We start from the raw sequence: 22,825 nt of genomic DNA, 5'->3' as shown, positions 1-22,825 counted from the left end.
ATGTGAATTATCCACTTTACAAATCATCAAACATGGGATCAAGAAGTAAGATATTCATTTGAAAACAAATACCTAGGTTGAAAATTATTATGGTTTAACTATAGTATTTTTCTCTTTTTATTCTTCCTGTATCTAGAAAGGAATATAAGCCAAGATTTCCACTCATCACAAATATATTCGCTGCGCCATTGGCACCATTAATCTCAAAAGCAAGTGAAAACTTTCTTTCAATGAATTCCTTCAAACAACTATGACATTAGCCATCTATGACATTAGCCAACTATGACATTAGACACATTAGCCCTAACTTGCTCTCCATTGCCAAATTTTTACCTAAGGAGGCTGTGTATTCCACAGGATTCTTTCAGTACCCAGTCATATAATCCAGCTCAAACTCTACAACTAGCTGAAGTCACTACGGGAAATCACTGGTGTCTGGAAATGAGAAAAATTGATTGTTCTCTGTCTCTGTCTCTCTCTCATGTCTTTCTCCCTCTCTTCCTCCATCTCTTTCTCTCTTTCTCTCTCCTCACGTCTTTCTCTCCCTCCCTCTCTTCCTCTGTATGTGTATGTATATGAGAGAGGATGATAGACACAGAGAAACAAAAGGAGAGAGACAGAGAAGAGACAGAAATAGAGACCGTGGCAGACAGAGACAAAGGCAAAAGAAGACAAAGTGAGTCACAGCCAGAGAGAGAGAGAGAGAGAGAAGCGCAGATCTGCTTTTTGGTACTGCTTCTCAGTGTTTGTCTTATCTTCTTTCTTGGATCAGGAGAATAAAATCATAAATGGCTTTTCACCATACCTGGGTTAGCTCAATTCTACCTGGTATCCCACAAGGATTCTCACCCCTAATTTTCCATCAAGCCTCAGGCCCCATCCTTCCCCGACATTAGGCAGGTTTTTGTGGTTGAAAAGCAATTGGCCAGGCCTGGTCCTGCGGATCCCCTGAGGACTTGGGGTGCACTGTAATGGGCACCACTGGGCACTCCAACCACTCCAACGAGGTTTAGCCAGTAGCACCTCTTCTTTCTGTCAAGCAGGATGTTGTCTGCCTACATTGCTTGCTTTTTCCCCATTTTACCATTTTCAGAGGTCCCCAGACCCATTGAGGCCACCTGTAGATGCAAGGAAAGAACACTTGAGCATGTAGTCAAGAGTATGGGGGTGTGATGAGACCCCATTTCTGTAGTTGTTGGGGGAAGCTTTGATCAAGAAACTGGGCTGCCACTGTGACGGGCCACACCCCATGGTGGTTGTTTACTGGTTGGTGGCTCCCTACTGCATTTTGAGTCACTACACTTCCTAAAGGCTTATTACCAACAATACAAATGAATCACCTCTCTCTTTACTCTGCCTTTCTTAATAGACTGAGAAGGGGTGGCCAGCTGAGTGGAAGAAGCAACAGAACTGGTTTTGCCTTTTCATCCTAAGTTCAAAATGGGAGTCCACCGCCAATCACTCAAGGCCCTTCTGAACGTAGGGTGCTTATTTCTTGCCAGAATAAATGCAAAGTCCCTAGTAAAATACTATTAAAATGAATCCGATAGCCCAGAACTGATGAGACACAACCAAGTGGTAATAACTCAAGGAATTCGTTGTTGTTTTTTAACATCCAGTATACATATTAACAGAAAAATAGAACAAATTAATTACATGGTCATCGTGAGAAAAAAGTGAAGGACTTAACCAAAAAAAAATCAAAATAAAAACTCAACAAACTAGAAATAGAATTACTTAGGAATTACTTATATTTACTGTGATTAAACCTTATGTAGGATAAAATTTTTTAACCTCAGAAATCCACAAAAAAATGCAATTCAAATAATACATGAGTTTAGCAAGCAAAAAATAAAATCAATATACAAAAATCAGTCATATTTCTATAGGCCAAATCTGAGATACAATTTTTTTAAAAATTCCATTCATGGAAGCATTAAAAAAGACTCAAAATAAATTCAACAAAAGCAGACTTGTACACTGAAAATTATACAATATTGCTGAAAAGATGACATTTCCAAATAAATGGAGAGATGTACCATGTGAATGGACTAGAGGACTCAATACTGACAAAATTGCATATAAATTTAATGCAGTTCATATTAAAATACTGATAGGCTTCAAATAGAAATTGACAAGTTAATTCTAAACTTTATATGAAAATGTAGAGGGAGTCAAGGATGGTAATACATTCCTGTAATCCAGCACTCAGAAAACTCATGTCAGAAGATCATGATTTGGAAGTCAGCCATGGAGTGAAAGACTATCCTAAGAAAGAAAGAGAAGAGGGAAGGGGGGAGGGGAGGGGAGGGGAGGCAGAGGGGTCTGTTGTAATCAAAGCAATTGTGAAAAAGAACAAAGTACACTCACTGGTTTGAAAGCATGTTATAAAGCTATAGTAATCAAGGACGCATTATCCGTAGAATAGCAATGGAGACCCACGGAATTGATTGAGAGCCCAGAAATAAAACCTTGTATTTATAATCAATTGATTTTTATAAAAATGCCAAGATAACTCAGGGACAAAATGGTAATCTCAAAACAAAACAATGCTGTGACAATTACATGTACATATGCAAAAATTTTAAATGAACTTACCCCTACCTCACCCCTACCCACCACATACAGATGCATAAACCATAAATAGACCATGGACCTGAAACTGTCAACCTTCTAGAATAAAGCAGAAAGAAAGCTGGACAATCGTGGATTAGGGAGCAAGGCTTAGGTTCAACATGAAATGTGTGTTCCTTAAACAGAGAAATTGATAAGCCAAATTCTGATCATGCTCCAAAAAGTCCCATACAACGACTGTGACATACTATTTTACAGTCACTAAGATAGCTTGAAAAAATTAAAGTAGACTGTAAGTATTGGCAAAGATGTAGAGAAATTAAGTCCACTCTGTTTTTCTGTAATACTGAATAAATGGTGCAGCTTCTTTAGAAAACAATTTAGCATTTCCTCCAAATCAGTTGCATCTATACAATGTTAACAATAAGGAAGAATACAATTCTAAGTCATGCTATACCTTAGATGAAGCTTATAACCATTATGCTAAGCAAAAGAATCAAGCTCCAAAAGATGAAATGTATGATGTCAATTTAAGACTGACAATAAAATTATATTTCCATGAGTTGGAAAAGAAGGGAGTTAATGCATTGGGTTGCTTTTCAGAGTGTTATGAATGTTCTAAAATTAATTAATGAGCATGTTTATACATCTCTGCAACTATACTGAAATCACTGAATCATACACATTGTGGAAATTTTATTATATAAATACATACATGAAAAAGCAAACTAGAAAGCTGTAGTCATATCTGGAAAGGACATGTTTAAAAGGACAAAACATATGAAGAGAATTTTTAACTCAACAAGACAAGAACACTCCATACCACTTTCCAGAGTGGTTGAACAAGTTTACATTCCCACCAACAATGTAGTAGGGTTCCTTTTTGGCCATATCCCTTCCAGCATTAGTTATTATTACTTTTCCTGATACTTTTCCTGATTACTTTTCTTACTGGGGTGAGGTGGAGTCTCAATCTTGTTTTGATTTGCATTTCTTTTGTGGCCAGCCATGTAGAGCACTTGTTCATATGTCTCTTGGCCATTCTCATTTCCTCTTCAGAGAAGACTCTTTTTAGGTCTTTGGCCCATTTGTTGAGGGGGCTGTGAGTTCTTTGAGGATTTGTTTTGGAGGAATTTAATTTTTTGAGTTCTACGTATATTTTAGATATGAGGCCTTTGTCTGTTGTATGGCCGGTAAAGTTCTTCTCCCAATCTGTGGGCTCTCTGTTTATCTTTCAAGCTATGTCCTTTGCCATGTAGGAGCTCTGCAGTCCCATTTGCCCAACCTTTCTTTGATATATTGTGTTTCTGGGCCTTTACTAAGGAATTTCGTCTTGTGCCAAGGAGGCCAAGTGTTTCTCCTATTTCTTCTTGTAGTGTTTTCAGGGTATCTAATTTTACTTTGAGGTCGTTGATCCATTTGGAATTGATTTTGTGCAGCGTGATAGATAAGGATCTAGTTTTAGTTTGTTATAGGTTTCACCAATAGAGTCCTACAAATGATCAATATGAACATTAAAAAAAACTGGCTAAACTCAATCACTAGGGAAATGCAAATTAAAACCACTTCTTTGTACACACTAGAATGACAACAATTACATGTGAATTACATAATATTGTATGTGGAGATTGGACACTTTACCCTGTGCTGGTAGCTATGTGAAATGATAAAAGCACAAGCTAAACAACTGATCATATAACCTAGCCATTTCTACTTGTAAGAATGTACCAAGCACATCAGACAAGTGTGCATAGCAGCATTACTCGTAACAGTCAGAAAGTGGAACCAGTCTACAAGTCCATCTGCTTGGCGAATAGATTTTAAAAAAAGACATGTTGTTTCAGTGCAATGGAATACCATTCCGCAACAAAAAGAAATTAAGACTCCATACATACCACAAAAGGATGGGGTTGGAAACAGTATACTAAGTGAAAGATTCGGGTCCGAAAACTAGAGCTAAAGGGAGCCTTCAGAACCCCAAGGAATCCATACTCCCTCACAGAGCGGCCTGTCTCCCCAACAAAAGTTCACCAACAAAAGTGTGAAAACCTGCCTCGTTTGTAAAAGGAAGGGACCTCTCACTGCGTGGACACGTTATATATAAATGATCCTCGCTGCCACCCTCGGGTCCCTGCTTGAATCCCAAGGCTGAATGCGGGGTGCCAGATGGACTTTAGAAGAGAGCCCCGTCGCGGCCACCCACCGGTCTCAAGGAGAAGAATATCTTCCGAAGAAGAGGACGCTGTCGGATTCTTGGTGCCTGATGAAGAATAGGAAGGGGTGGTTGCAGTGGACGTGCTCACGGCCAGGGGCCGACGAGACGGTGAAGTCCACGCCTGTGCCCGCCGCGGCCTGGGCGCCGTCCTCGCTCAGGGTCAGCTCGGATCTGTGCAGCAGCCGCTGCGCGCGGAGCCCGGAGCGCATGGACATCCCCGAGTAGTCGCCGCGCTCGCTGAAGGCCTCGCCCAGCCCCAGGGCGCCCAGCACCGGCTCCAGGTCGTAGGCATCCGCCACCGCGAGCCGGGGCAGGTGGAGGTCCACCATCCTCTCCTCCATCCGCCCCGGGCTGGTCCACTCCACCACCTTCTCGGGACTCAGTTGATCGATGATCTGTTTGTGACAGAGTGAAGTCAGACCAGCAGGCCAGTTACGGGTTTGCATCCATGAGAAACTATCCATCCCAGGGATCAGTCCCCATTTCTCTTGTCTGTGCATCCACCAAAACCCACTACATTTTTAAAGATGGAAACTGTGTTTTTGGTTTTTTGCCAGTTCTGGGGCTTGAGCACTGTCCCTGGCTTCTTTCTGCTCAAGGCTAGCACTCTGCCACTTGAGCCACAGCGCCACGTCTGGCCGTTTTCTATATATGTGGTGCTGGGGAATCGAACCCAGGGCCTCATGGATGCTAGGCCAGTACTGTACCTCTAGGTCATATTCCCAGCCCCAAAAACTGTGTTTTTGAAGGTTTTTGGTGTTATTTGTAAACCAAGATCTCACTGTATAGTCTGGAGCAACCTCAAGAAGCTAGCTAGCCCAGGCTGGCTCTGAACTTGTCATTTTTCTGCTTCAGCCTCCTGAGTGATGGGATGGTATACATGCTTCACCATACCTACCTTTAAAATACCATTTTATTATCCCCTTCTATTCTATTATCCCCTCCTATCCCCTGTGATTGTATACATATATGCATATTTGTGGATATACTGACTATATTTACTGTATATGAATATATTTTATATTAGCACAAGTAACATGTACAGCTGTTATGTGTGCACATGTGGTACATATGTATGTATGTGTGTGTATCCACACACAGGGTCATATGTAGTATAACACATACACTAGATATATTATGTATTTATATATAGTTGAAACTGTAATGAATGTCTGTATAAAATTCAATTTTCCACATTATTGCATATCTCCCCTAAATGACTCCAAATTGCTTTGGTTAATACTCTTTCTATCAGTTTGATAGATTCTGGCCAACATGCATCAACTCATTCACTTTTCAAACATGTAGCATGTTTCAGGCACTATGAGAAATTCTGACAGACACTGCTGACACAAAAATAACAATTTTAAAATTGCCAAGTGGTGTCCTAGTGTATTTGATGCTGGAATTACTGATTTTGACTGAGAGGCAATTTTTATCTTTGAATTACTCCATAAGAGTAATCACCACACTTGAGTCTTTTGAATTAGAGTATAAATACTCTTAAACCTCTCATATATACGGCCACTTGTTGTTCCAAATATTTTCCAACATATAATGCCACTAGAGAAGCTTCACAGCCAGGAGCTATAATGGGCTGAGTGCATTTTATGTCCTTGTGCACATTCCAGGCTATTTTTTTGCTAACCACACAATACTACCCGTTGAGCACCATGGAGCCCAATTAACAGATAGGAAAATATTGAGATTTAAGGAAGTTAAGAAACTTCATGATCAGGAAGAACAAGAATTTGGACCAAACTCTTTCTGATTTCCAGAATACAGCATGTTAAATTATAAAGCGGGTGGGTCTAAGTCAATAGGTTCAAGACTAAGGGTCCAAAAAAAATCAAAGTCAAAGTTCCAAGGGCCTAAGGAATAGCAGCAGAATTGGCTGTATATTGCAGCAGAATTGGCTCCATCTCTGCTTCTGGGATAGTTTCCCAGGAAAGGAGAGTCTATAGGTACCAACCACGTTCTCAGACCGTGAGGGACTCTTCAGAACTCCTACATTAGCCTTCAAGGTTTACGTCAGCTCACCCCAAAAATATTTGCAAAATGGTTCTTCTCAACAGGCTGCTAGTGATTAGCATTCCTCATTACACGTGCACCTATGGCGGCAGGATGAGATACACTTTCTCCACGATGTGCCAGGTACCAGTGTTCGTTCACTCAGACATCATCAGCAAGCTTACCCAGTGCCAGCCTGCGAAGCCTTGGGAAACGATGAGAAGAAGTCTAAGGATATCGAAGCCGACAGTGTGTTTTGCTTACCTTCTCTAAACCATCTATGTCATTGGGCAGAAGCACAAACAGGCTGAGGTCATTGTTCTTGTATGGAATCCCCACAATTTTGGCCTGCAGGTCCTCCAGGGAGGTGAAGCTGAGAGCTTGTCTCTGTGCCATCATCTGCACAGGTTTACTTGTGTTCTGCAACAAACCAACAGAGCATACGGTGTCAAAGACTTACGATGGAGCCCATAAGGCTCCCAAGCTGCTCACTGAAAAGATCAGTTCAACCTAAAAGAGTGCTAAGAATTAGAGTTGCAGAATGAGCACGTGCTATCTACCAGCATAGCTTTGCTCCCGTAGACTTTATCATACATATTCCGCATAAACACATTGAATAAATGAAGCGCCATACCTTATTCACCCAAAATTCTTCCACCTTGGTATTTTCTTTCTTAAACTCCCTGTCCCACTGCCCTTTAAAATACACAGTATTTATCAACACCAGCTTGGTGGAGTTGCTAAGGGAGTCTTCTGGAAAGAGGTCACTTACTTTTTCTGCAAACAAACAGAAGAGTCTGTTAATGGGCAGCAGAAACAATGCAAACTGACTGGACTGATAGCAACCTGGGGGTCTTTCCAACAAAAGGTTCACTTGAGGAAGGGATGGAGAGTTCTCACTTTCCCATCACCTCCTCGTTCCTAGGGAGGCATTTGGGATACCTGGGGTTAGTGGTTGCCTGTGGAGGCTCTGAGTTCACATTGCCTCATGAGAATCCAGAGAAATCCTCAGAGAAACATGAAGCAAGTTAGTGAAGCTCTCTGAGCTTGATGTCGGAGTCAAACCTCTGCCATAGGGTCACTGAAGGAGGAGTGATTTAATAGGTGCAAAACCTCAGAACACCACCAAAACCCATTGTTTGTTATTTACTCTTGCCTATGTGGTAAGGTCTCCTCCTGGAATTTAAATGCTACCGATTCTATTTCAAAAGGACCTGATATTTTTAGGTCCATCGCACACTGAATTCTGGATCATTCTGTTCCAACTACCCCTGGACAAACTCTTTTATTTTCTGCTTCTTTTACTTTTCTGTATTTAGATGAAGGATGGTGAGCATGAATTCTGTAATAATAGTGAGCTTCTTAATAACTGGAATAAAAAATGACACTGAGAACTCCAAATAGCACATCAAAGTGCATTTCTATGTTAATATTACTCTCCAGGATTTTATGATTGGCTCATACTAAGGAATAAGAGGAAAGGCTAGAGTGAGAGAGTCATCAAGTTTTCTACTGGATGGGGCTGAAAGTTGTACCTGCCCTGCATGGTTCTCAAGTGGAGACAAGAACCAGGTGACCTCAGCTGCAGGTAGCAAAGGCAAGTCTTGATAGTCTTTGACAGATCTGCTTCTCCCTTACCAAAAAGACATGAAATTCTCTGTAATAATTATGTTTAAGGCACTCAAACTCAAGGGAAAAGAAAAGAAAACTCTGATTAAGAAAAAGAGTGTAAACCTAAGGCAAGCATGGGCCCATTTTCAGGAGTCCTAAAGACATGTGACTCATGGTCGTGCACAGATACTTCTCCACTGTTTTCACGTAGCTGGCTCCTTCTCTCCTCTCCTTACCTCCCCTTGAATCTCTCCACATTGGCAGTGTCCTCCTCCTCCCCTTGCACCCATTCTTTCTTTTTCAACTCTGCAAAATTCATCTCAAGTCCTCTCCCCATACATGTCTACCTGGAGCCTTTACACTCACAAGGCCGTGGGTTCACTCAAAGAAGGTGGTCAAGAAGTGTTTTGTGTTTGTTCATTTATTTTTTTATGGTGGAGAAACCACCCATACTCTACCATGTGTTTGGCTTGCAACCCAGGAATTAATCTTCTTTCGACATTCATCTGGTGCATTTACAAAATCAACAGGTTCCAGGGATGCATGGTAATATTTTTCAACATAATCTAAGTATTTCTTTAGGAGAAATAGGAAAGAAATAGAAAGAAATTGAAAGTCAATTTACCAATTGTCAATATCTCTAAATAAATGAATCTGTTCATTAGGACAACTAGGATTGTGATTTGCATCATCTCCCTGCACATTTTTATGCAAGCATAAAGGCACTGAGGTGAAACAGACCAGGTACAAAATTCCCAGCACTAAAAAGCAGCCCAGTTTCTGGACAGCTGACCATAGAGACCACCAAAATTTCAATGGAGCCAGGCAGACATTCTAGGCAGAGTATCCCCAGGATCCTGGGCCCTAACAGTGACATTTGACCATTCCTGGCTACCAGTCCTAGGCACTGTAAACCCAGTAACTTACTTGAAGGAAGAGGAAGGTTTTCTCTCCAAACAGCCTGTTGCTTATGTTCAGCTCATAACCGTTAGGGAGTTTCCTTATTTCAGTCAAAAGCTTTTGGAATTGGTGGTGTATCTCTTCTGTCTTCTCAGGCTTTAAACACAAAAAACTCATTGAGTTCTACTGGCAAAAGAAAGCCTAATTTTTTTCATGAGTTTGACACCCTTGAAAGTAGAGTATGTATCATTTTTTGCATATTCTTGGCTGTCAGGTGACTTCTATACAAATCATGGTCAAGTCACATCCAGTCTCAATCCATTATAAGGCTCTCCACTAATCCAACACCACAATTTTTCTAATTCAGACTGTACTCTAGGTCACAAATTTATTCAAAATGAAAATGTAGCAAAAGTCTCTGAGGTTGAACTTGACCTTCGACTGCCTACTATTACTAAGTATTAAGTAGCCGGCACTCATTATAGTTGGCTATACATAAGGACTGGGATGTGCTATGAGCAGGTCAAGGTATTGGAGCCTTTGGACAAGGAGGGGTTGATGTAAGCATAGTTCTCCTAGAAGCCAGTTGTAACTGAGTTGATCTGCTAGTGGGCAAAAAAAGAAAAGGCCTATTGTCAAACAGGTTTTATGTTTGATTTTGTTACCTCTATATCCTGGGAAATGTAAGCCAGGAAAATGATTTAAATTGGCCCTGGGTAATACCCAAAGATCTTACTCCACAAAGATTTTATATATGACATTTATAAATATATATGAATATATATCACTTATATATGTATATATCTTCATTAGAAAGGTAATTCCATCCCAGACTTCACTGAACTCACAGAGTATGAATAAAAACTGAACTTATATTCCAAAATCATAAATCATGAACAAACAGGTTCTAAATCAATAGTCAGTAAAAAATAAAAGTTCATAAAAATGTCAAAAGGAATTTAGAAGTTGATGTTATCACTGTCACATTTAGAAATAAAATTGTAATGAGAAGGTTAACCTCTTCCAAATAGAAAGTGTATTTAAGGAACAGGGAACTATCCAGTGGATAGATTGATGTAACAATGAATTAAAATTTCTAGAAATGGATAGTATTCAATATGCATTAACATTGAAAACTCAGTAAATGGGGGAAAGTACGGTGAGCTATGGCTCTGGTCCTAGCACTCAAGAAACTGAGGCACAGGGAACACAAGTTCAAGGCCAGCCAGCGTTCTATAGTGAGATTCAGAGAGCCTGGGCTACATGGTAAGTTCTCATAAGGAAAAAAAAAATACCTGAATAGAGTGTTACACTGCCTGACAGAGACTACTAAGTTAATAAACTAAATATTGAGATGAACAATCCTCTCAAAACTCAGGACAAAACCAAAAAAGTAGGGGGAAACATATCACATAAAGATATCTGGACAATAGAATAAAATTCTAGTATTTTTTCCAAAAAGCAAAAAAGGAGAAAATGGGGGAAGTGAATTAATTATTAAAGATTTAAGTAGGGCCAGGTATAATGCTGCAATCCCAGATAGTATGGAAATGAAGAGTAGGACTAAAGTTCAAGACCAGCCCAAACAGAAAGTTATTAAGACCCTTTCTCAACAAACTGCAAGGGAGGCCTGGGTAGGAGAACATGACCCAAAATAAATAAACTAAAGCAGGAAATGGTCTGGAAGTATGGCTGTAATGTTAGAATAGTTGCCTAGCCAGTGGAAAGCATTGACATTAAACCTACTTAGTGACAGTAATATTAGAAATAAAGGATGGAATGTTGTCTTCAAAGGGTTGAAGAAAGTATCTGCCGCTAATTCAGTATATAGTTTAACATTGATCCAAACAAGCCGAGACAAGCATGAGCCAACAGCAGAAGCTATCTTCACTTGAGGAACTCTCAGTGACCCTAGCAATGTGCCAGGAACGAGAGCTCCAAGCCACCTTTCCCCACAGAGCTGGCAAATTAACCACAAGAGAGTCTTTTTGATAAGCAAAGAAATGAGAGTTGTGAGGTTAAATTTGAGCGTTTGGTGGCCCCTAGCATGGCTACCAATCCTTGTAACTGCAGCTCCTACAATCACCTCTGAAAGGGCAGAGCTGCTTCCCAGGATGGTAGAGGCTGCACCCCACCGGCCAGCAAGCCCTCCACCCATGAGAAGGGCATGGGAAGTGCCCTTGGCGAACCTGCACGAAGGTTCTGCATGGATGGAAAGCGTTCTGGAAACAACGCGCAGCCAACTCCCAAAGCGCCATTGAGCAAACCTGAATCTCCACAGAAGGAGCTGAGCCACCCAGAAAACCCAGCCTTTGGTGATGATGAAATGAACAGCTCACATTTCTGGGTGATCTGAGCTGTGGCCTTACGGGGGCATGGAGCTGGAGAAGGCCAACTGTCAGAGCAGTGAGCAAGTGGACCTTCCCTGGGAACTCCGGCCATCTCTCAGCCAGGCCCCAACAGACTTAATCCCTTGCTCCCATTGACAGAACAACTGAGCCACACCAAAGCACTGGAGCTGGAAGAGATCCCAGAAGACCAGTGGTCCTATGTAATATTTCTAAAACAAAGTAGCAGCAGATGGTCCAAGCATGGATGTACTGGTAGCATCAGGGACTTCTAACATCACGGCTGAGTCACCTGTATGTTCCAGATTCCTACTGGACACATTACAGAGCCTCAAGGATGGTGGGTAACTTGTCCAAAGTAGCCTGGCCCTAATGTTACCAAGTCAGGACTTGAACTCAGATCTCAAATTCCAAAGCCCCTTTACTCTGTGGTAAGACCTTTTCCATCTGCTAGTGTTTGTACTAGTTATTGTCCCTTAAAGTTGTAGTCTCGTCTCAATCTTTATACACCTATCACTACCGTATAATCCTTGCAGTCTGAGTTGAAAGTGGTTTGTCTCCTAAGAGATGATTTACTAAAGGCTTTTGTTGTCCACTGGTTCCATGACATTAAGAGGCAGAGGAAGAGATCCTCAAGGGACCTGTGGCTAGATCCCCAGAGGCACTGTCCTCAGGAAAGGCCCATACTAGCTCACCAAGTGAGTTTCTTCTTGAATAACTGTATTGTCCTCAAGCTTGTCCCCTTTTGCATGTGGCAAGCCCTCTTTCCCCTTATCAACAAACTTGTAGTGCAACCTAGGGGGCTGTCACTGGAACCCAGACACAAGAGACCCTCCAGTCATGGATGTTCAGTCTCTAAAACATGGAGTTAAAGAACGTCTTTCTTTCATAAAGTACCCAGACAACTGTGTGTTATGATAGCTACAGAAAGTGGGCTAGTACAACTAGCCACTCTATGTGGCTACATGACTATTACTGCTTACTCATAAATGTTACTTGATGAACTGACCATAACTTCTAATATTGGTTTCTTTTACCTCCATAAACTAACCTTAAAAGTAACCACAAAAAAAAGGTTGTAAAATATACATTCCCACCTCTTTTTCTTCAGTCTTTGCCATGGAGCTTTCTGTGTCTTTTTCAGAGTCAAACACCTGGTAGAGAGAAAATATTACAGTGATGAGAGCAGAGAGTAAACCTCACGGAGCATGTCCAGGGGAAAGTGACTGAGTGGAGTAGACATCTCAGAGGTAGATAGACACCAGCTATCTACCTCCTTCCAGAGTCACTGGAGAATCGGGGTTACCCACTGGCCCTCCTCCCAGGAGCTGTTTCTGGGTTCATCTTTGATGTGTGCTTTACACTGAGTGGGGATTATGCTGCTCCTCCCAGTAGTTTTGGTCTTTCATGTCCTGTCTTTAATTAGGAGAGTCATGGCTTCAAAGCCACTCACTCAGTCCCCACTTAAAAAAGCATCCCAAGCACCAAGGAACATGTGTCATGGCATTTGGGGAAGAAATGAGACATTCTTGAAGTCCTTCCCTCCATATCTCATGGTCTGTTTCCTGGCGTATGGGTGGAGATGAGCATCTTTTCAAGGGAAATCTAGAGGGATGAGCCCCCTCACTGACCCCCTTCCCTGCTTGCAAAGAAGGAGGCGCCCACCTTCTCTAACTGGGACGACGTGGCTCCTCGCGTCCCCAAGAGAATCATACCAATGGCGGTTGAGATGCCCACTGGGGAAAAGAAGATGTTGCCTTCGTGTATTTTCTTGAGCTCTTTGAAAAGCTCCAAGCCGAACTGAGTGATGGATGCACTGAGGGAAGCCATGATGGCCTTGGTGAGACCTGGAACCACCACCACAACAACAAGTTAACACTGAAGATCCGGGCTCAGTTTCTTTGTGTCCCAGCACCTCCTGCAGGGGTCCAGAAAGTGGTCATTACACCCTGCGGGCAGGCTTCCTGTGTCTGTACCCCCACCTTCTCTTCCCTGGAGACAGGAAGTCCACTGGCTTCCTCCAGCTGCTCTCAGTCCTCATTTCCCTAGGGAACAGGGTTAATTCCTTAATGGTTTTATCTCTTCTTGTTCTCTGTTAGAACATGCCTACCTCTGCCTTTTCCGGGCGATTAGATCCCCACACGCACGCAACCTTGCATTCTATTGAGGTTGGGCCTTGACAGCTGCTCCGCTTATAAAAAGGTGGAGCTGGGAAAGGGCCCCCCACTAGCCCCAAGTCTAAGCAGTGTCCCCAATCCAGGCGAACAATACTAAAGCTCTCACGTCTTTATCTGATGCTTCCTGCTTAGCAGTTGACCCAAAATCCAAGCCAAAAGGTGACAGCACAGACTCATTCTCGAAAACCCCAGCCCTTAAGCTCTTGGAAATATGACTCTGGGTTGAATTTTCCCTAAAGAGCAATGTATTCTTAGTGTAAATAGACATGGGTCATTCAAGAAGGCAGAAGGATTTTCTCTTTGTACTTTTCTGTGTTGTTCAGGTTTTACTTGCGACCTAATATATTTTATCTCTCACATCTACAAAAACAAATTTAAAAAGCAGTACATATTACCAAAATAAACAACAACATGCGCATGATGGATGGTTTCGTCACTGGCTACTTTGTAACTATTTAATAAAGAAAAATTAAAATTAATGCAAAATAGTTATTGAAAAGTCGTGTACTCAGGATGCCTTTGAGGTTAATTCCTCTAAGCGAACCCACACTGCTAATACAGCTTCGATCTCTACTTCAGTTCCCTTACAGGGATTCCTGGAAGGTTTATTCACGAACAAATCAACTTACAGTCAAATAAAACAAAGAAGACCCAGCACCAGGCCCTTGTAAGCACTGAATTAAATAAAACCATCACAAGGAATTTCTATGCACAGTAAAAATATTTACTTCAAATCAACACACATGCATGTGCTCACAACACAAAAGTCTTAAGCTGGAGCTGCGAAAGAACTTACCTGGCTCTTGGAGAGACAGAGGCTGCTAAGCAAAGACCTATGCTAAATGAGTTTCTGAAGTCCTTAATTTATAGCTCTAGCTCTCTCGCTCTCTCTCCTCTCTCTCTCTGCCTCTCCCTAGTCATTACAGTTTGTATTTCCAGTGAAACAACCTTTGGTTTCTCAATGATAATTTCCCTAATAAAAATAGCATGCAAACTTTATGTCAAAACTGAGGGCTTAATTCTTTATGTATCCCTTATAGCTATAAATCATGTGCTTCAAGTTGTCAACAACCATATTTTAACTATAGCTCAAATAAGTATGCACTTAAGCAGAGGAAAAGCAAGTTTGAATTCTAACTTCTCTAAAACCAATGTGAAATTCTTTTTTTGGAGCCTGAACATTTAAGATTCCCAAATTAACCAAAGTACAAAACAAGACTGGAAGCAGAAGCTGAAAGCAAGACTAAAGGAGGAATTAGAAGGATGAAGTGATGAAGTACAATGAATTATGACCAGTCCGTGGTGAGGGGGCACGAGAATGCCTTCATTTCCAATGACATTGAGAATCAGCCAGGAAAAAATCCTGCTTAAGGGCTCTAAACATTCACATAGTGAGACCAAAAGAGGATATTCTTAGGAGAGGATCACAAGGGCTCAATAGCTGTGTACTTCTGACCACATAAAATGATGCTTATCTAAATGAACTCCAAGAAATGAAAAAAAGGGGTTTTATTTTATTTTTTGCTTGTGTAGTTGGGTTATTTTTTCTGTTTTTCCTATTTCGTCCCTTTTTTCTATTTCTTTACCTTTTTTCTTGTACATAAGTTTATCTGATTTGGGGAGGGGAAGAGGTAGCCCAATAGTGATGGGAGAAAGGGTGAACTAATTCACCATCAGTCATACTCACTAGACACTGTGTTGAAAATGAACTATACAACTTGTGGGGGAGGGGGATTGGGAGGGAAAAAACTAGGAGAGAATGAGGGAGGAGATGACCCTGTTCAAAAAGAAATGTACTCGTTACCTGACTTACCTAACTGTAACCCTTCTGTACTTCACCTTTACAATTAAAAAAATTTAATCCTGTTTAGAGTAATAATTTTTCATCCTGAAAGCACATTAGACTCTCCTGGGGAAATTATAAAAACCTAGTCACAATTCCTACTCTAGGCAAAGAAAGTCAGCATGGATAGAGTGAGAACCAGATATCAAAAGGTCTATCTCTTTGGGACATAGAAGCTGCTGGGGTAAGCACCGCCAGCTTTTACAGCCTGATGAAGACAGCAAAGAAATGGGAGCTTCATTGCCAAGGCTGTGACCCGACAAGCCATACTTGACAATAAAGCATGTTGGGCAGGCAATTATATTGTGGTTCCAAAAGCAAAGAACAAAATTCAAAATGAAAGAACTGACCTTACTAGAAAATAACTAGAAAGGGGATTGAAAGGAGTTTGGTCAGGCAGCTTCACAAACACACACACACACACACACACACACACACACCATACACATACACACACATAACAGACAACACGAACTCACTCTTTCTAAAAATAGCATTTAATGGTTTATGGGGGTTAAAAACACTCTTGTTCCCAAATATTTTGTCCATTAATTGGGAAAGCTCTCATTTTAATTCACTCAATAAGCACTGTCGAGTCTACCAGACCACTGTGCCAAGTACCATTAATTCCTAAACACCCAACAACCTCCCTGAATTCAGTACATGACACGACCAAAGGGGCAATAAATACTTAATAGGACATTACACCTCCAAATTCCAGTTTTACCTGCCTCCAGCATTCCTACTGCCTCTATTAATCGTCAAAGAGAATGGACTAGTCTCAGCTTCAGTCTTCAACCCAGGGCGTGGAGATGAGTCACTGTTGCTAAGCAACCGCTCCAGGAAGGGCTCTCCTAGCTCCCCTCCACCGAAGCAAAGCCACCTACCTTCCCACGCAGCCTTCGGGGCCTGGCTCCTCTATCCACCTGTCTGCATCCTCACAATTTAACTTATATATATTTTTTAAATATTTATTTTTACTATAGCTCTTTAAGCAAATTCAAAGGCGTATTCAACTAGCATACGTTTTTAAATGTCACTGGGAAAGATGCAAATTGAGTGCGCTTTCAAAAGTATGGGCACTGAAGTATGACCGAGCGAAAGCTGGATGTCTGTGAAATGGATGTGCTGGCTTTGGGAAGGATGTAATACCTTCAGTGGACACCAATGCGCCCTGTTGTAATACCCCTTTCAGTGGATGTCCTCTGTGTCTTTTCTCTGTGTCCCCCCACCAGCTGCCTCTGTCTCATTTCAGAGCTGTCCCTGTGCCCTGTGTGTTCTTTAAGTCTATCCTCGGCCAAGCTGCTTTTCCAGGAGAAACTGTCGTCCCCCCCCCCCCCCCGTGGTACATCCCACAAGTACTCCCTGGGAACAGAAGCTCCTGTGTTGGGGTCAGAGGCAGCGTCCACCCCTAGTCCTTCTCCTCCTCTCACATCCTCCAAGATACCAGCCCTTGAACCCGCATACCCCTCCGGAGTCACTCCATCCAGCCACACCGTCCCTTCCCAATCTCCAAAGGCCCAGCAGGTGCTCCGCGCGGGGCCTGGCTGGCCAGCGTCCATCCCCGCCCAGCTGCTCGCTCTCCCGGGGCCCCCGCTGCTCACCACTGCCTGCGCTCATCACCAGGAACCCCCTGCCTGGAATTCTTGGCTTCCTTCAACCTGATTTCCACGTCTTCACAACTGCCTATCGTTAGGCTTTTCCCTAGTCCTCCAGTTCACCAGTGGTTAATTGGAGATAAGAGTCTCACGGGGACTGTTCTGCCCAGGTTGGCTTCTAACCGAGATCCTCACATCTCAGTCTCCTGAGTCGCTAGGATTACAGGCGTGAGCAACCTGAGCCAAGCTTGGATGATTTTTTTTATCTTAATTATTTGAATGCATTACTTGAAATAATTTAGGGTCAATACACTGAACCAAAAATAGTTATCATCCTGTACACTGTTTTATTTTTTTAAAAAAAACATTATTTTTACACATACAAAAAGACTATGCACACTACTGCTGCTCCCATTCAAACCTGAACAAGAGAGGCTAGCAAGTGTGATAGGATGAATCATTAGTTGATTGATTCATTACTATTTTAAAGATAAAAATGATTCAAAAGTGAAAAGTGTAATTGCCATTCAGAAAGGAATTGAGGTGTATGTTGTAACTAAAATGTAAGTTCAATGAGATTTTTAATGTAAGACCAATATAAAAAAAAGCTAAACTGGCAAAATATTTTTGAATTTTTAAAATTTAATAGAATTTCAAAAAGCTATGTCCACTCGGTGCCAGTAGCTCACACCTGTAATCCTAGCCACTCAGTAGGCTGAGTCAGCCTGGGCGAGATAGTCTTGGAGACTTTCATCTCCAATTAACCAACATAAGGCTGGAGGTGGAGCTGTGGCTCAACTGGTAGGGTACTAACCTCCAGTGAAAGATCTAAGGGACTACGCCCAAGCTCTGAGTGGGAGTGAGGGTGGGGGGAGAATCCTTCACAGTAGCTTATGTCCACCTCAGTTGGGGTAATGATTAGTGAGTAGCCTGAATAAGAGTTAGTGAGACCCTATCTCAAAGAACAGGCCGGGTGTGTAGGTGAACATCATTCCACCTGTCATCCAAGCTACAGTGGAAGGCATAAATAAGATGGTCACAGTTCAGGCTGGTCCCAAACAAAAAGTTAGACCCTATCTTAAAAGCAAAGAGGGCTGGAAGCATTGCTCCAAATGTATGAGCACCTCTCTACCAACCATGAGAACCTAAATTCAGAATCCCTTCATAAGGAAGGAAGGGAAGAAGGGAGGGAGGGAAGGAGGGAGGGAGGGAGGGAGGGAGGGAGGGAGGGAGGGAGGGAGGAGCAAACTCTGTAAAGTAATTTATGTTTATTTACTAGATCCAGTCATTGTACAGATATGTTTTTGTGTGTATGCATATTTACATATACCAAAACATCATCTAGTATACAACAAATACATACAATTTAATTTTTCAATTTGAAAATAACAATAAAATAATTAAGATCACACACCTAGCAAACAAAGGTTACATTAGTCTTATGTTATAAAATGTTTTTAAAGGTTTGGAGTTGTACATTCATTTTTCTTTTTTTCCCCTTTATTGCCAAAGTGAAGTACAGAGGGATTGCAGTTTTATACATAAGGTAATGAGTACATTTCTTTTTCAGCTTGTTACCCCCTCCCTCATTCGCCACCCCCCCCACCTCCCTTCTCCCCTTCCCCTCCCCCACCATGAGTTGTACAGTTAGTTTATACCAAATGGCTTTGTAAGTATTGCTTTGGGAATTGTTTGTCTTTTTATCCTTTGTCTCTTGGTTTTGGTATTCCCTTTCCCTTCCCTAGTTCTAATTCACATATATACAGTATCCAGGGTACTAAGATCAGATGCAGTGATAGCGGGGGTAGAACCAGAGGAAGGGAATATGAGAGAAAAACAAAAGGTACAATTTCACATGGCATGTTGAAAATAATTACAACAATGATATAGCACTTGTTTCCATAACGTGGAGTTCATTTCACTTCGCATCATCTTACGTGTTCATAAGGGCATAGCTATTGGGCTATGATCTGCTATGACTATCCTAAACGTGTACTAATTATTCCCTTTGAAGGAAACCATAGAGTCCATGTTTCTTTAGGTTTGGCTCACTTCACTTAGTATTATTTTTTCCATTTCATTATGAATGGGGCAATGTCATTCTTTCTGATAGAGGCATAAAATTCCGTTGTGTATATGTACCATATTTTCCTGATCCACTCATCTACTGAGGAGCATCTGGGTTGGTTCCATGTTTTAGCAATGACAAATTGTGCTGTGATGAACATTGTTGTGCTGGTGGCTTTAGTGTGGTCTTGCTTGTAATCTTTTGGGTAGATGCCCAAAAGTGGGGCTGCTGGGTTGTAGGGGAGCTCTATGTTTAGCCTTCTGAGGAACCTCCATACTGTGTTCCAGAGTGGTATTCATTCATTTTTCAACAAATAATTTTTGAGTGTCTACTGTACATCAGATCCTGGCTTAAGTACTGAAGTTAAGAATATGATGGAAGATGTCCTTTTGTAATTAAATTCACATTCTATTGAGAAGAGGCATCTGACAACTGAACAAATGATTCACAAGACCTTCTCAAAGAAAGAGCTACCAATTAAATAAAGCCTTACATTTGTAAAAAGTTCTTATCTCTACAGTAGATGCTACTTACCTACATTTGGTGACTTTTTAGCTTATGCTTTTAGATATTCTAAAGCTAGGCATTACGTTATAAAGCAATGTTTTAGTGTCTCTTTACCAATACTAATTCCTCTGATGTAACTTCTCTTGCGTTTATAGACACCACTTAATTTTGAATCTCTGTGAATGGACTGTGAATGGATCCAGAAGCCTATCAGTAAGGTACCATTTGTTTTTGTTTGCCTTCTTGCTTGTTGGTTTGCAGTGCTTGTTGGCTTGCTTGCTTGTTTCATTGCTTGCTTGCCTTCTTGCTTGTTGGTGCACAATGCTGGGGTTGGAACCCAGGGCCTCACACATGATAGGTGGGCACTCTATGAATAAACTTCACCAACCTCTAAGCACTATATTTTTAATGTGCACTTAACTATATCAACAGAAGAGGGCAACCTTGAACCAAGAAAGCAGGAGGCACCCAATCACCTTCAAACATTGCAAGTCATTTTTAGTAGTAATATTCCACATATTTTCGTGTGCATGGGAAAAAGAGAACTAAAAATATCTAACTCTGCTATAAGAAGAAAATGGTGCACTCAAAAATTTCAGCTGCTGAAAATACTGTCCAATAAATCACCCATAAAGGAAAAGGCTGCAACACTACATTGTCTTGTGGAGAAAACAACATTTGAAAAGTAGTTGTGAACATGAAGAATGTTCCAAACATAATTTCAGAATTGACATGAATAGCAAAAGTAACAGCAATAAAAATGTAGCTATGTAATTATATTTGTCTCAACTCAAGGAAGAAAATTACAGAAATGACAAAATCATCACAGAAATGAAAGTAAGTAACAAGTTTTTAACAAGATAAAGTCCAAGAGTTGACAGAAAGGAGATATACAAATAACGTAGAGAATGGCACCAAAATAAAGAAAAGTGTTTTTTAAAAGATGAAATAGAAAGGACAGAAATTGAGACCAAAAATAAATCCAAAAGACATGTTATTAGTCTCTGAATGCAAATACAATGCATTGAAATAGAAATAGTACTTAAATCTTATCTCCAAGAAGGCTTTAAACATGAAATGAGTGAATCTTAAATATCTATGTAATGCTGAATGTATATGTATATATACTTTCTCCATGTGTATATACATATATACCTATGTGTATATATGTGTATATATATGTGCATATATATATGACCTAGAAAAGTGTGCCTAGGAAAATTGATACTGTATAATGAAATCTAAGACACTGAATCTTCAACATATACTAAGAAAGAGAGAGAAAGAAGGGAGGAGAGAAGAGAGGACAGGAGAGGAATAAGAGCAAGATCAAGTCATTCATTATAAAGTATGAGAAGTCTGGAGTTGTATTCAGGGAGCTTGCTTTCATTAGTAGAGCCACTTTCATAATACTAATTTTGTCAGTCCCTGAGCATGAAATTTTTTTTTAAATCTCCTGGTGTCTTTTTCAAGTTCTTCAAGGATTTAACATCTTCAGTGAAGCAATCAAATGGGTTTAACTCACATATATAGAATATTTCACTCAACAGCCAAAGAATACACATTTTTCTCAGAAGCCCACAGAATTTTCATTACAGTCGATCATGTTATAGAACAGAAAGCAATTCTTAACAAGAAAATGGAATTCACTTACTTTATAAGGCCACAAGAAGAAATAAAGCTAGAAGTCAATAATAGGAGAAACTACAGAAAATATTCAAACATCAGGAGACTGAGAAAGTCACTTCTAAAAGATCAGTGGGCTGTCAAAGAAACAAGAGAAGCAGTCAAAATTCCTAAAATCAAATAAAAAATGAAATTGAAACTTCGAAGAATTTTTGAGACATTGCAAGGCAATGATAAGAGTAGAGTTTATTGTTGTGAGTTCCTTGATTAAAACATCAGAGATCAAAAATAAGTAACCAAATAATACACCTTAAGCTTTTAGTAGCCAATCCTAAAAGCAACATATGGAAAGAAATAGTAAAGATCAAGGGAGAACGATACAAGAATAAGTGAAACCAAGTGTTAATTCTTTTGCAAAGAATGGACAGGCTTTGAACTCTGTGAGGCTGAGTTCCTGTGTGGTTATTTTCTTCGAGCATTTTGTAGGTCTAGATTCGAGGCCTATTTTTACATTTGAGAATTTTCACTAGAGTGTCATTGGAATTCAGTTTGGGAATATACCACAGCCTGCCTTGACAAGTTAGGAGAGGGCAGGACTGGATATGCTTCCAGTAAGCATACTTGGTGGCTTAGAAAACACAACACCCTCCAGTGTCAGAAAATGATGGTAAAGTCAGTGGAAAGTTCTCTATCCAGGGGAGGGGTCTTAATTTTTAAATCCGTTAATAAAGATCCATATCCCTGACATGGCTAGCTGGTCACATGGAACAAGGTAATTACAGTGCAAAGTCAAGGAGGAAATAATTCCAGGAAATATCAGTATATAATCATGACTGGTTACAAGATGAACCACTTTGGGTGGACAGAAAAACTCAAAACTACTGGCACAAGCTTTATCATAGATAAGTTTTGGGCACTCAAAAGTTTGCATCTGTAGAATAAACAAATGGAAACAAATGATTCCTTGGATTCTTTCACTCTTCTTGGAAAGATGCAAAAGTAGTGATAATGTATCAGCGGTAGGAGATGCATCCAGACTGGTTCAATTACAGACTCAGCCATTGGCTTCCTGGGTGACCTTAGACAAATTGCTTGCTCTCTCAGTTCCTCAATTCATTGTCTGTTTAACATGAGTAATTATACTAATCTAGCTCTCAGAGTGGTTGAGAGAATTAAGTGGATTAAGGAACACGGATGTCTTCAACCAAAGCTGCCACACAATAAGCGCAAGGATGAACTGTTATTAAGGTTCCAAAACAGATATTTCACAGATACAGTCTCAGACTTAAGAATAAAACTAATCTCCTGCAAGAATCCAGCACTTGAAGAAATCAAGGCTAATGAAAAG

General features: G+C 40.8%; 1 protein-coding gene across 1 annotated transcript; it reads right to left on the bottom strand.

Moving 5' to 3' along the window:
• Positions 1-4,782: 4,782 nt before the first annotated feature.
• On the bottom strand, positions 4,783-13,488 carry LOC125364091 (serpin B13-like). The gene is made up of 7 exons (XM_048363521.1): positions 13,324-13,488; positions 12,756-12,812; positions 9,338-9,466; positions 8,869-8,986; positions 7,434-7,576; positions 7,064-7,219; positions 4,783-5,184 (listed from the first exon to the last, which is right to left on the bottom strand). The coding sequence occupies exons 1-7, from the start codon at positions 13,486-13,488 to the stop codon at positions 4,783-4,785; spliced, it is 1,170 nt and encodes a 389-aa protein (XP_048219478.1).
• Positions 13,489-22,825: the final 9,337 nt, after the last annotated feature.

Source organism: Perognathus longimembris, chromosome 15, assembly GCF_023159225.1.
Source record: "Perognathus longimembris pacificus isolate PPM17 chromosome 15, ASM2315922v1, whole genome shotgun sequence".
Lineage (NCBI taxonomy): Eukaryota > Metazoa > Chordata > Mammalia > Rodentia > Heteromyidae > Perognathus > Perognathus longimembris.
This window is presented reverse-complemented; position numbering and strand designations above follow the sequence as displayed.

What these genes read in the sequence shown, in the direction of transcription:
- LOC125364091 (XM_048363521.1), bottom strand. Translation starts at nt 13,488, where the DNA reads ATGGCTTCCCTCAGTGCATCCATCACTCAGTTCGGCTTGGAGCTTTTC. An exon ending in CAAAGACTGAAGAAAAAGAG is followed by an intron (nt 9,467 to 12,755) that starts GTGGGAATGTAT and finishes TTGTGTTTAAAG; the next exon opens with CCTGAGAAGACAGAAGAGAT. An exon ending in ACATAGATGGTTTAGAGAAG is followed by an intron (nt 5,185 to 7,063) that starts GTAAGCAAAACA and finishes TGTCACAAACAG; the next exon opens with ATCATCGATCAACTGAGTCC.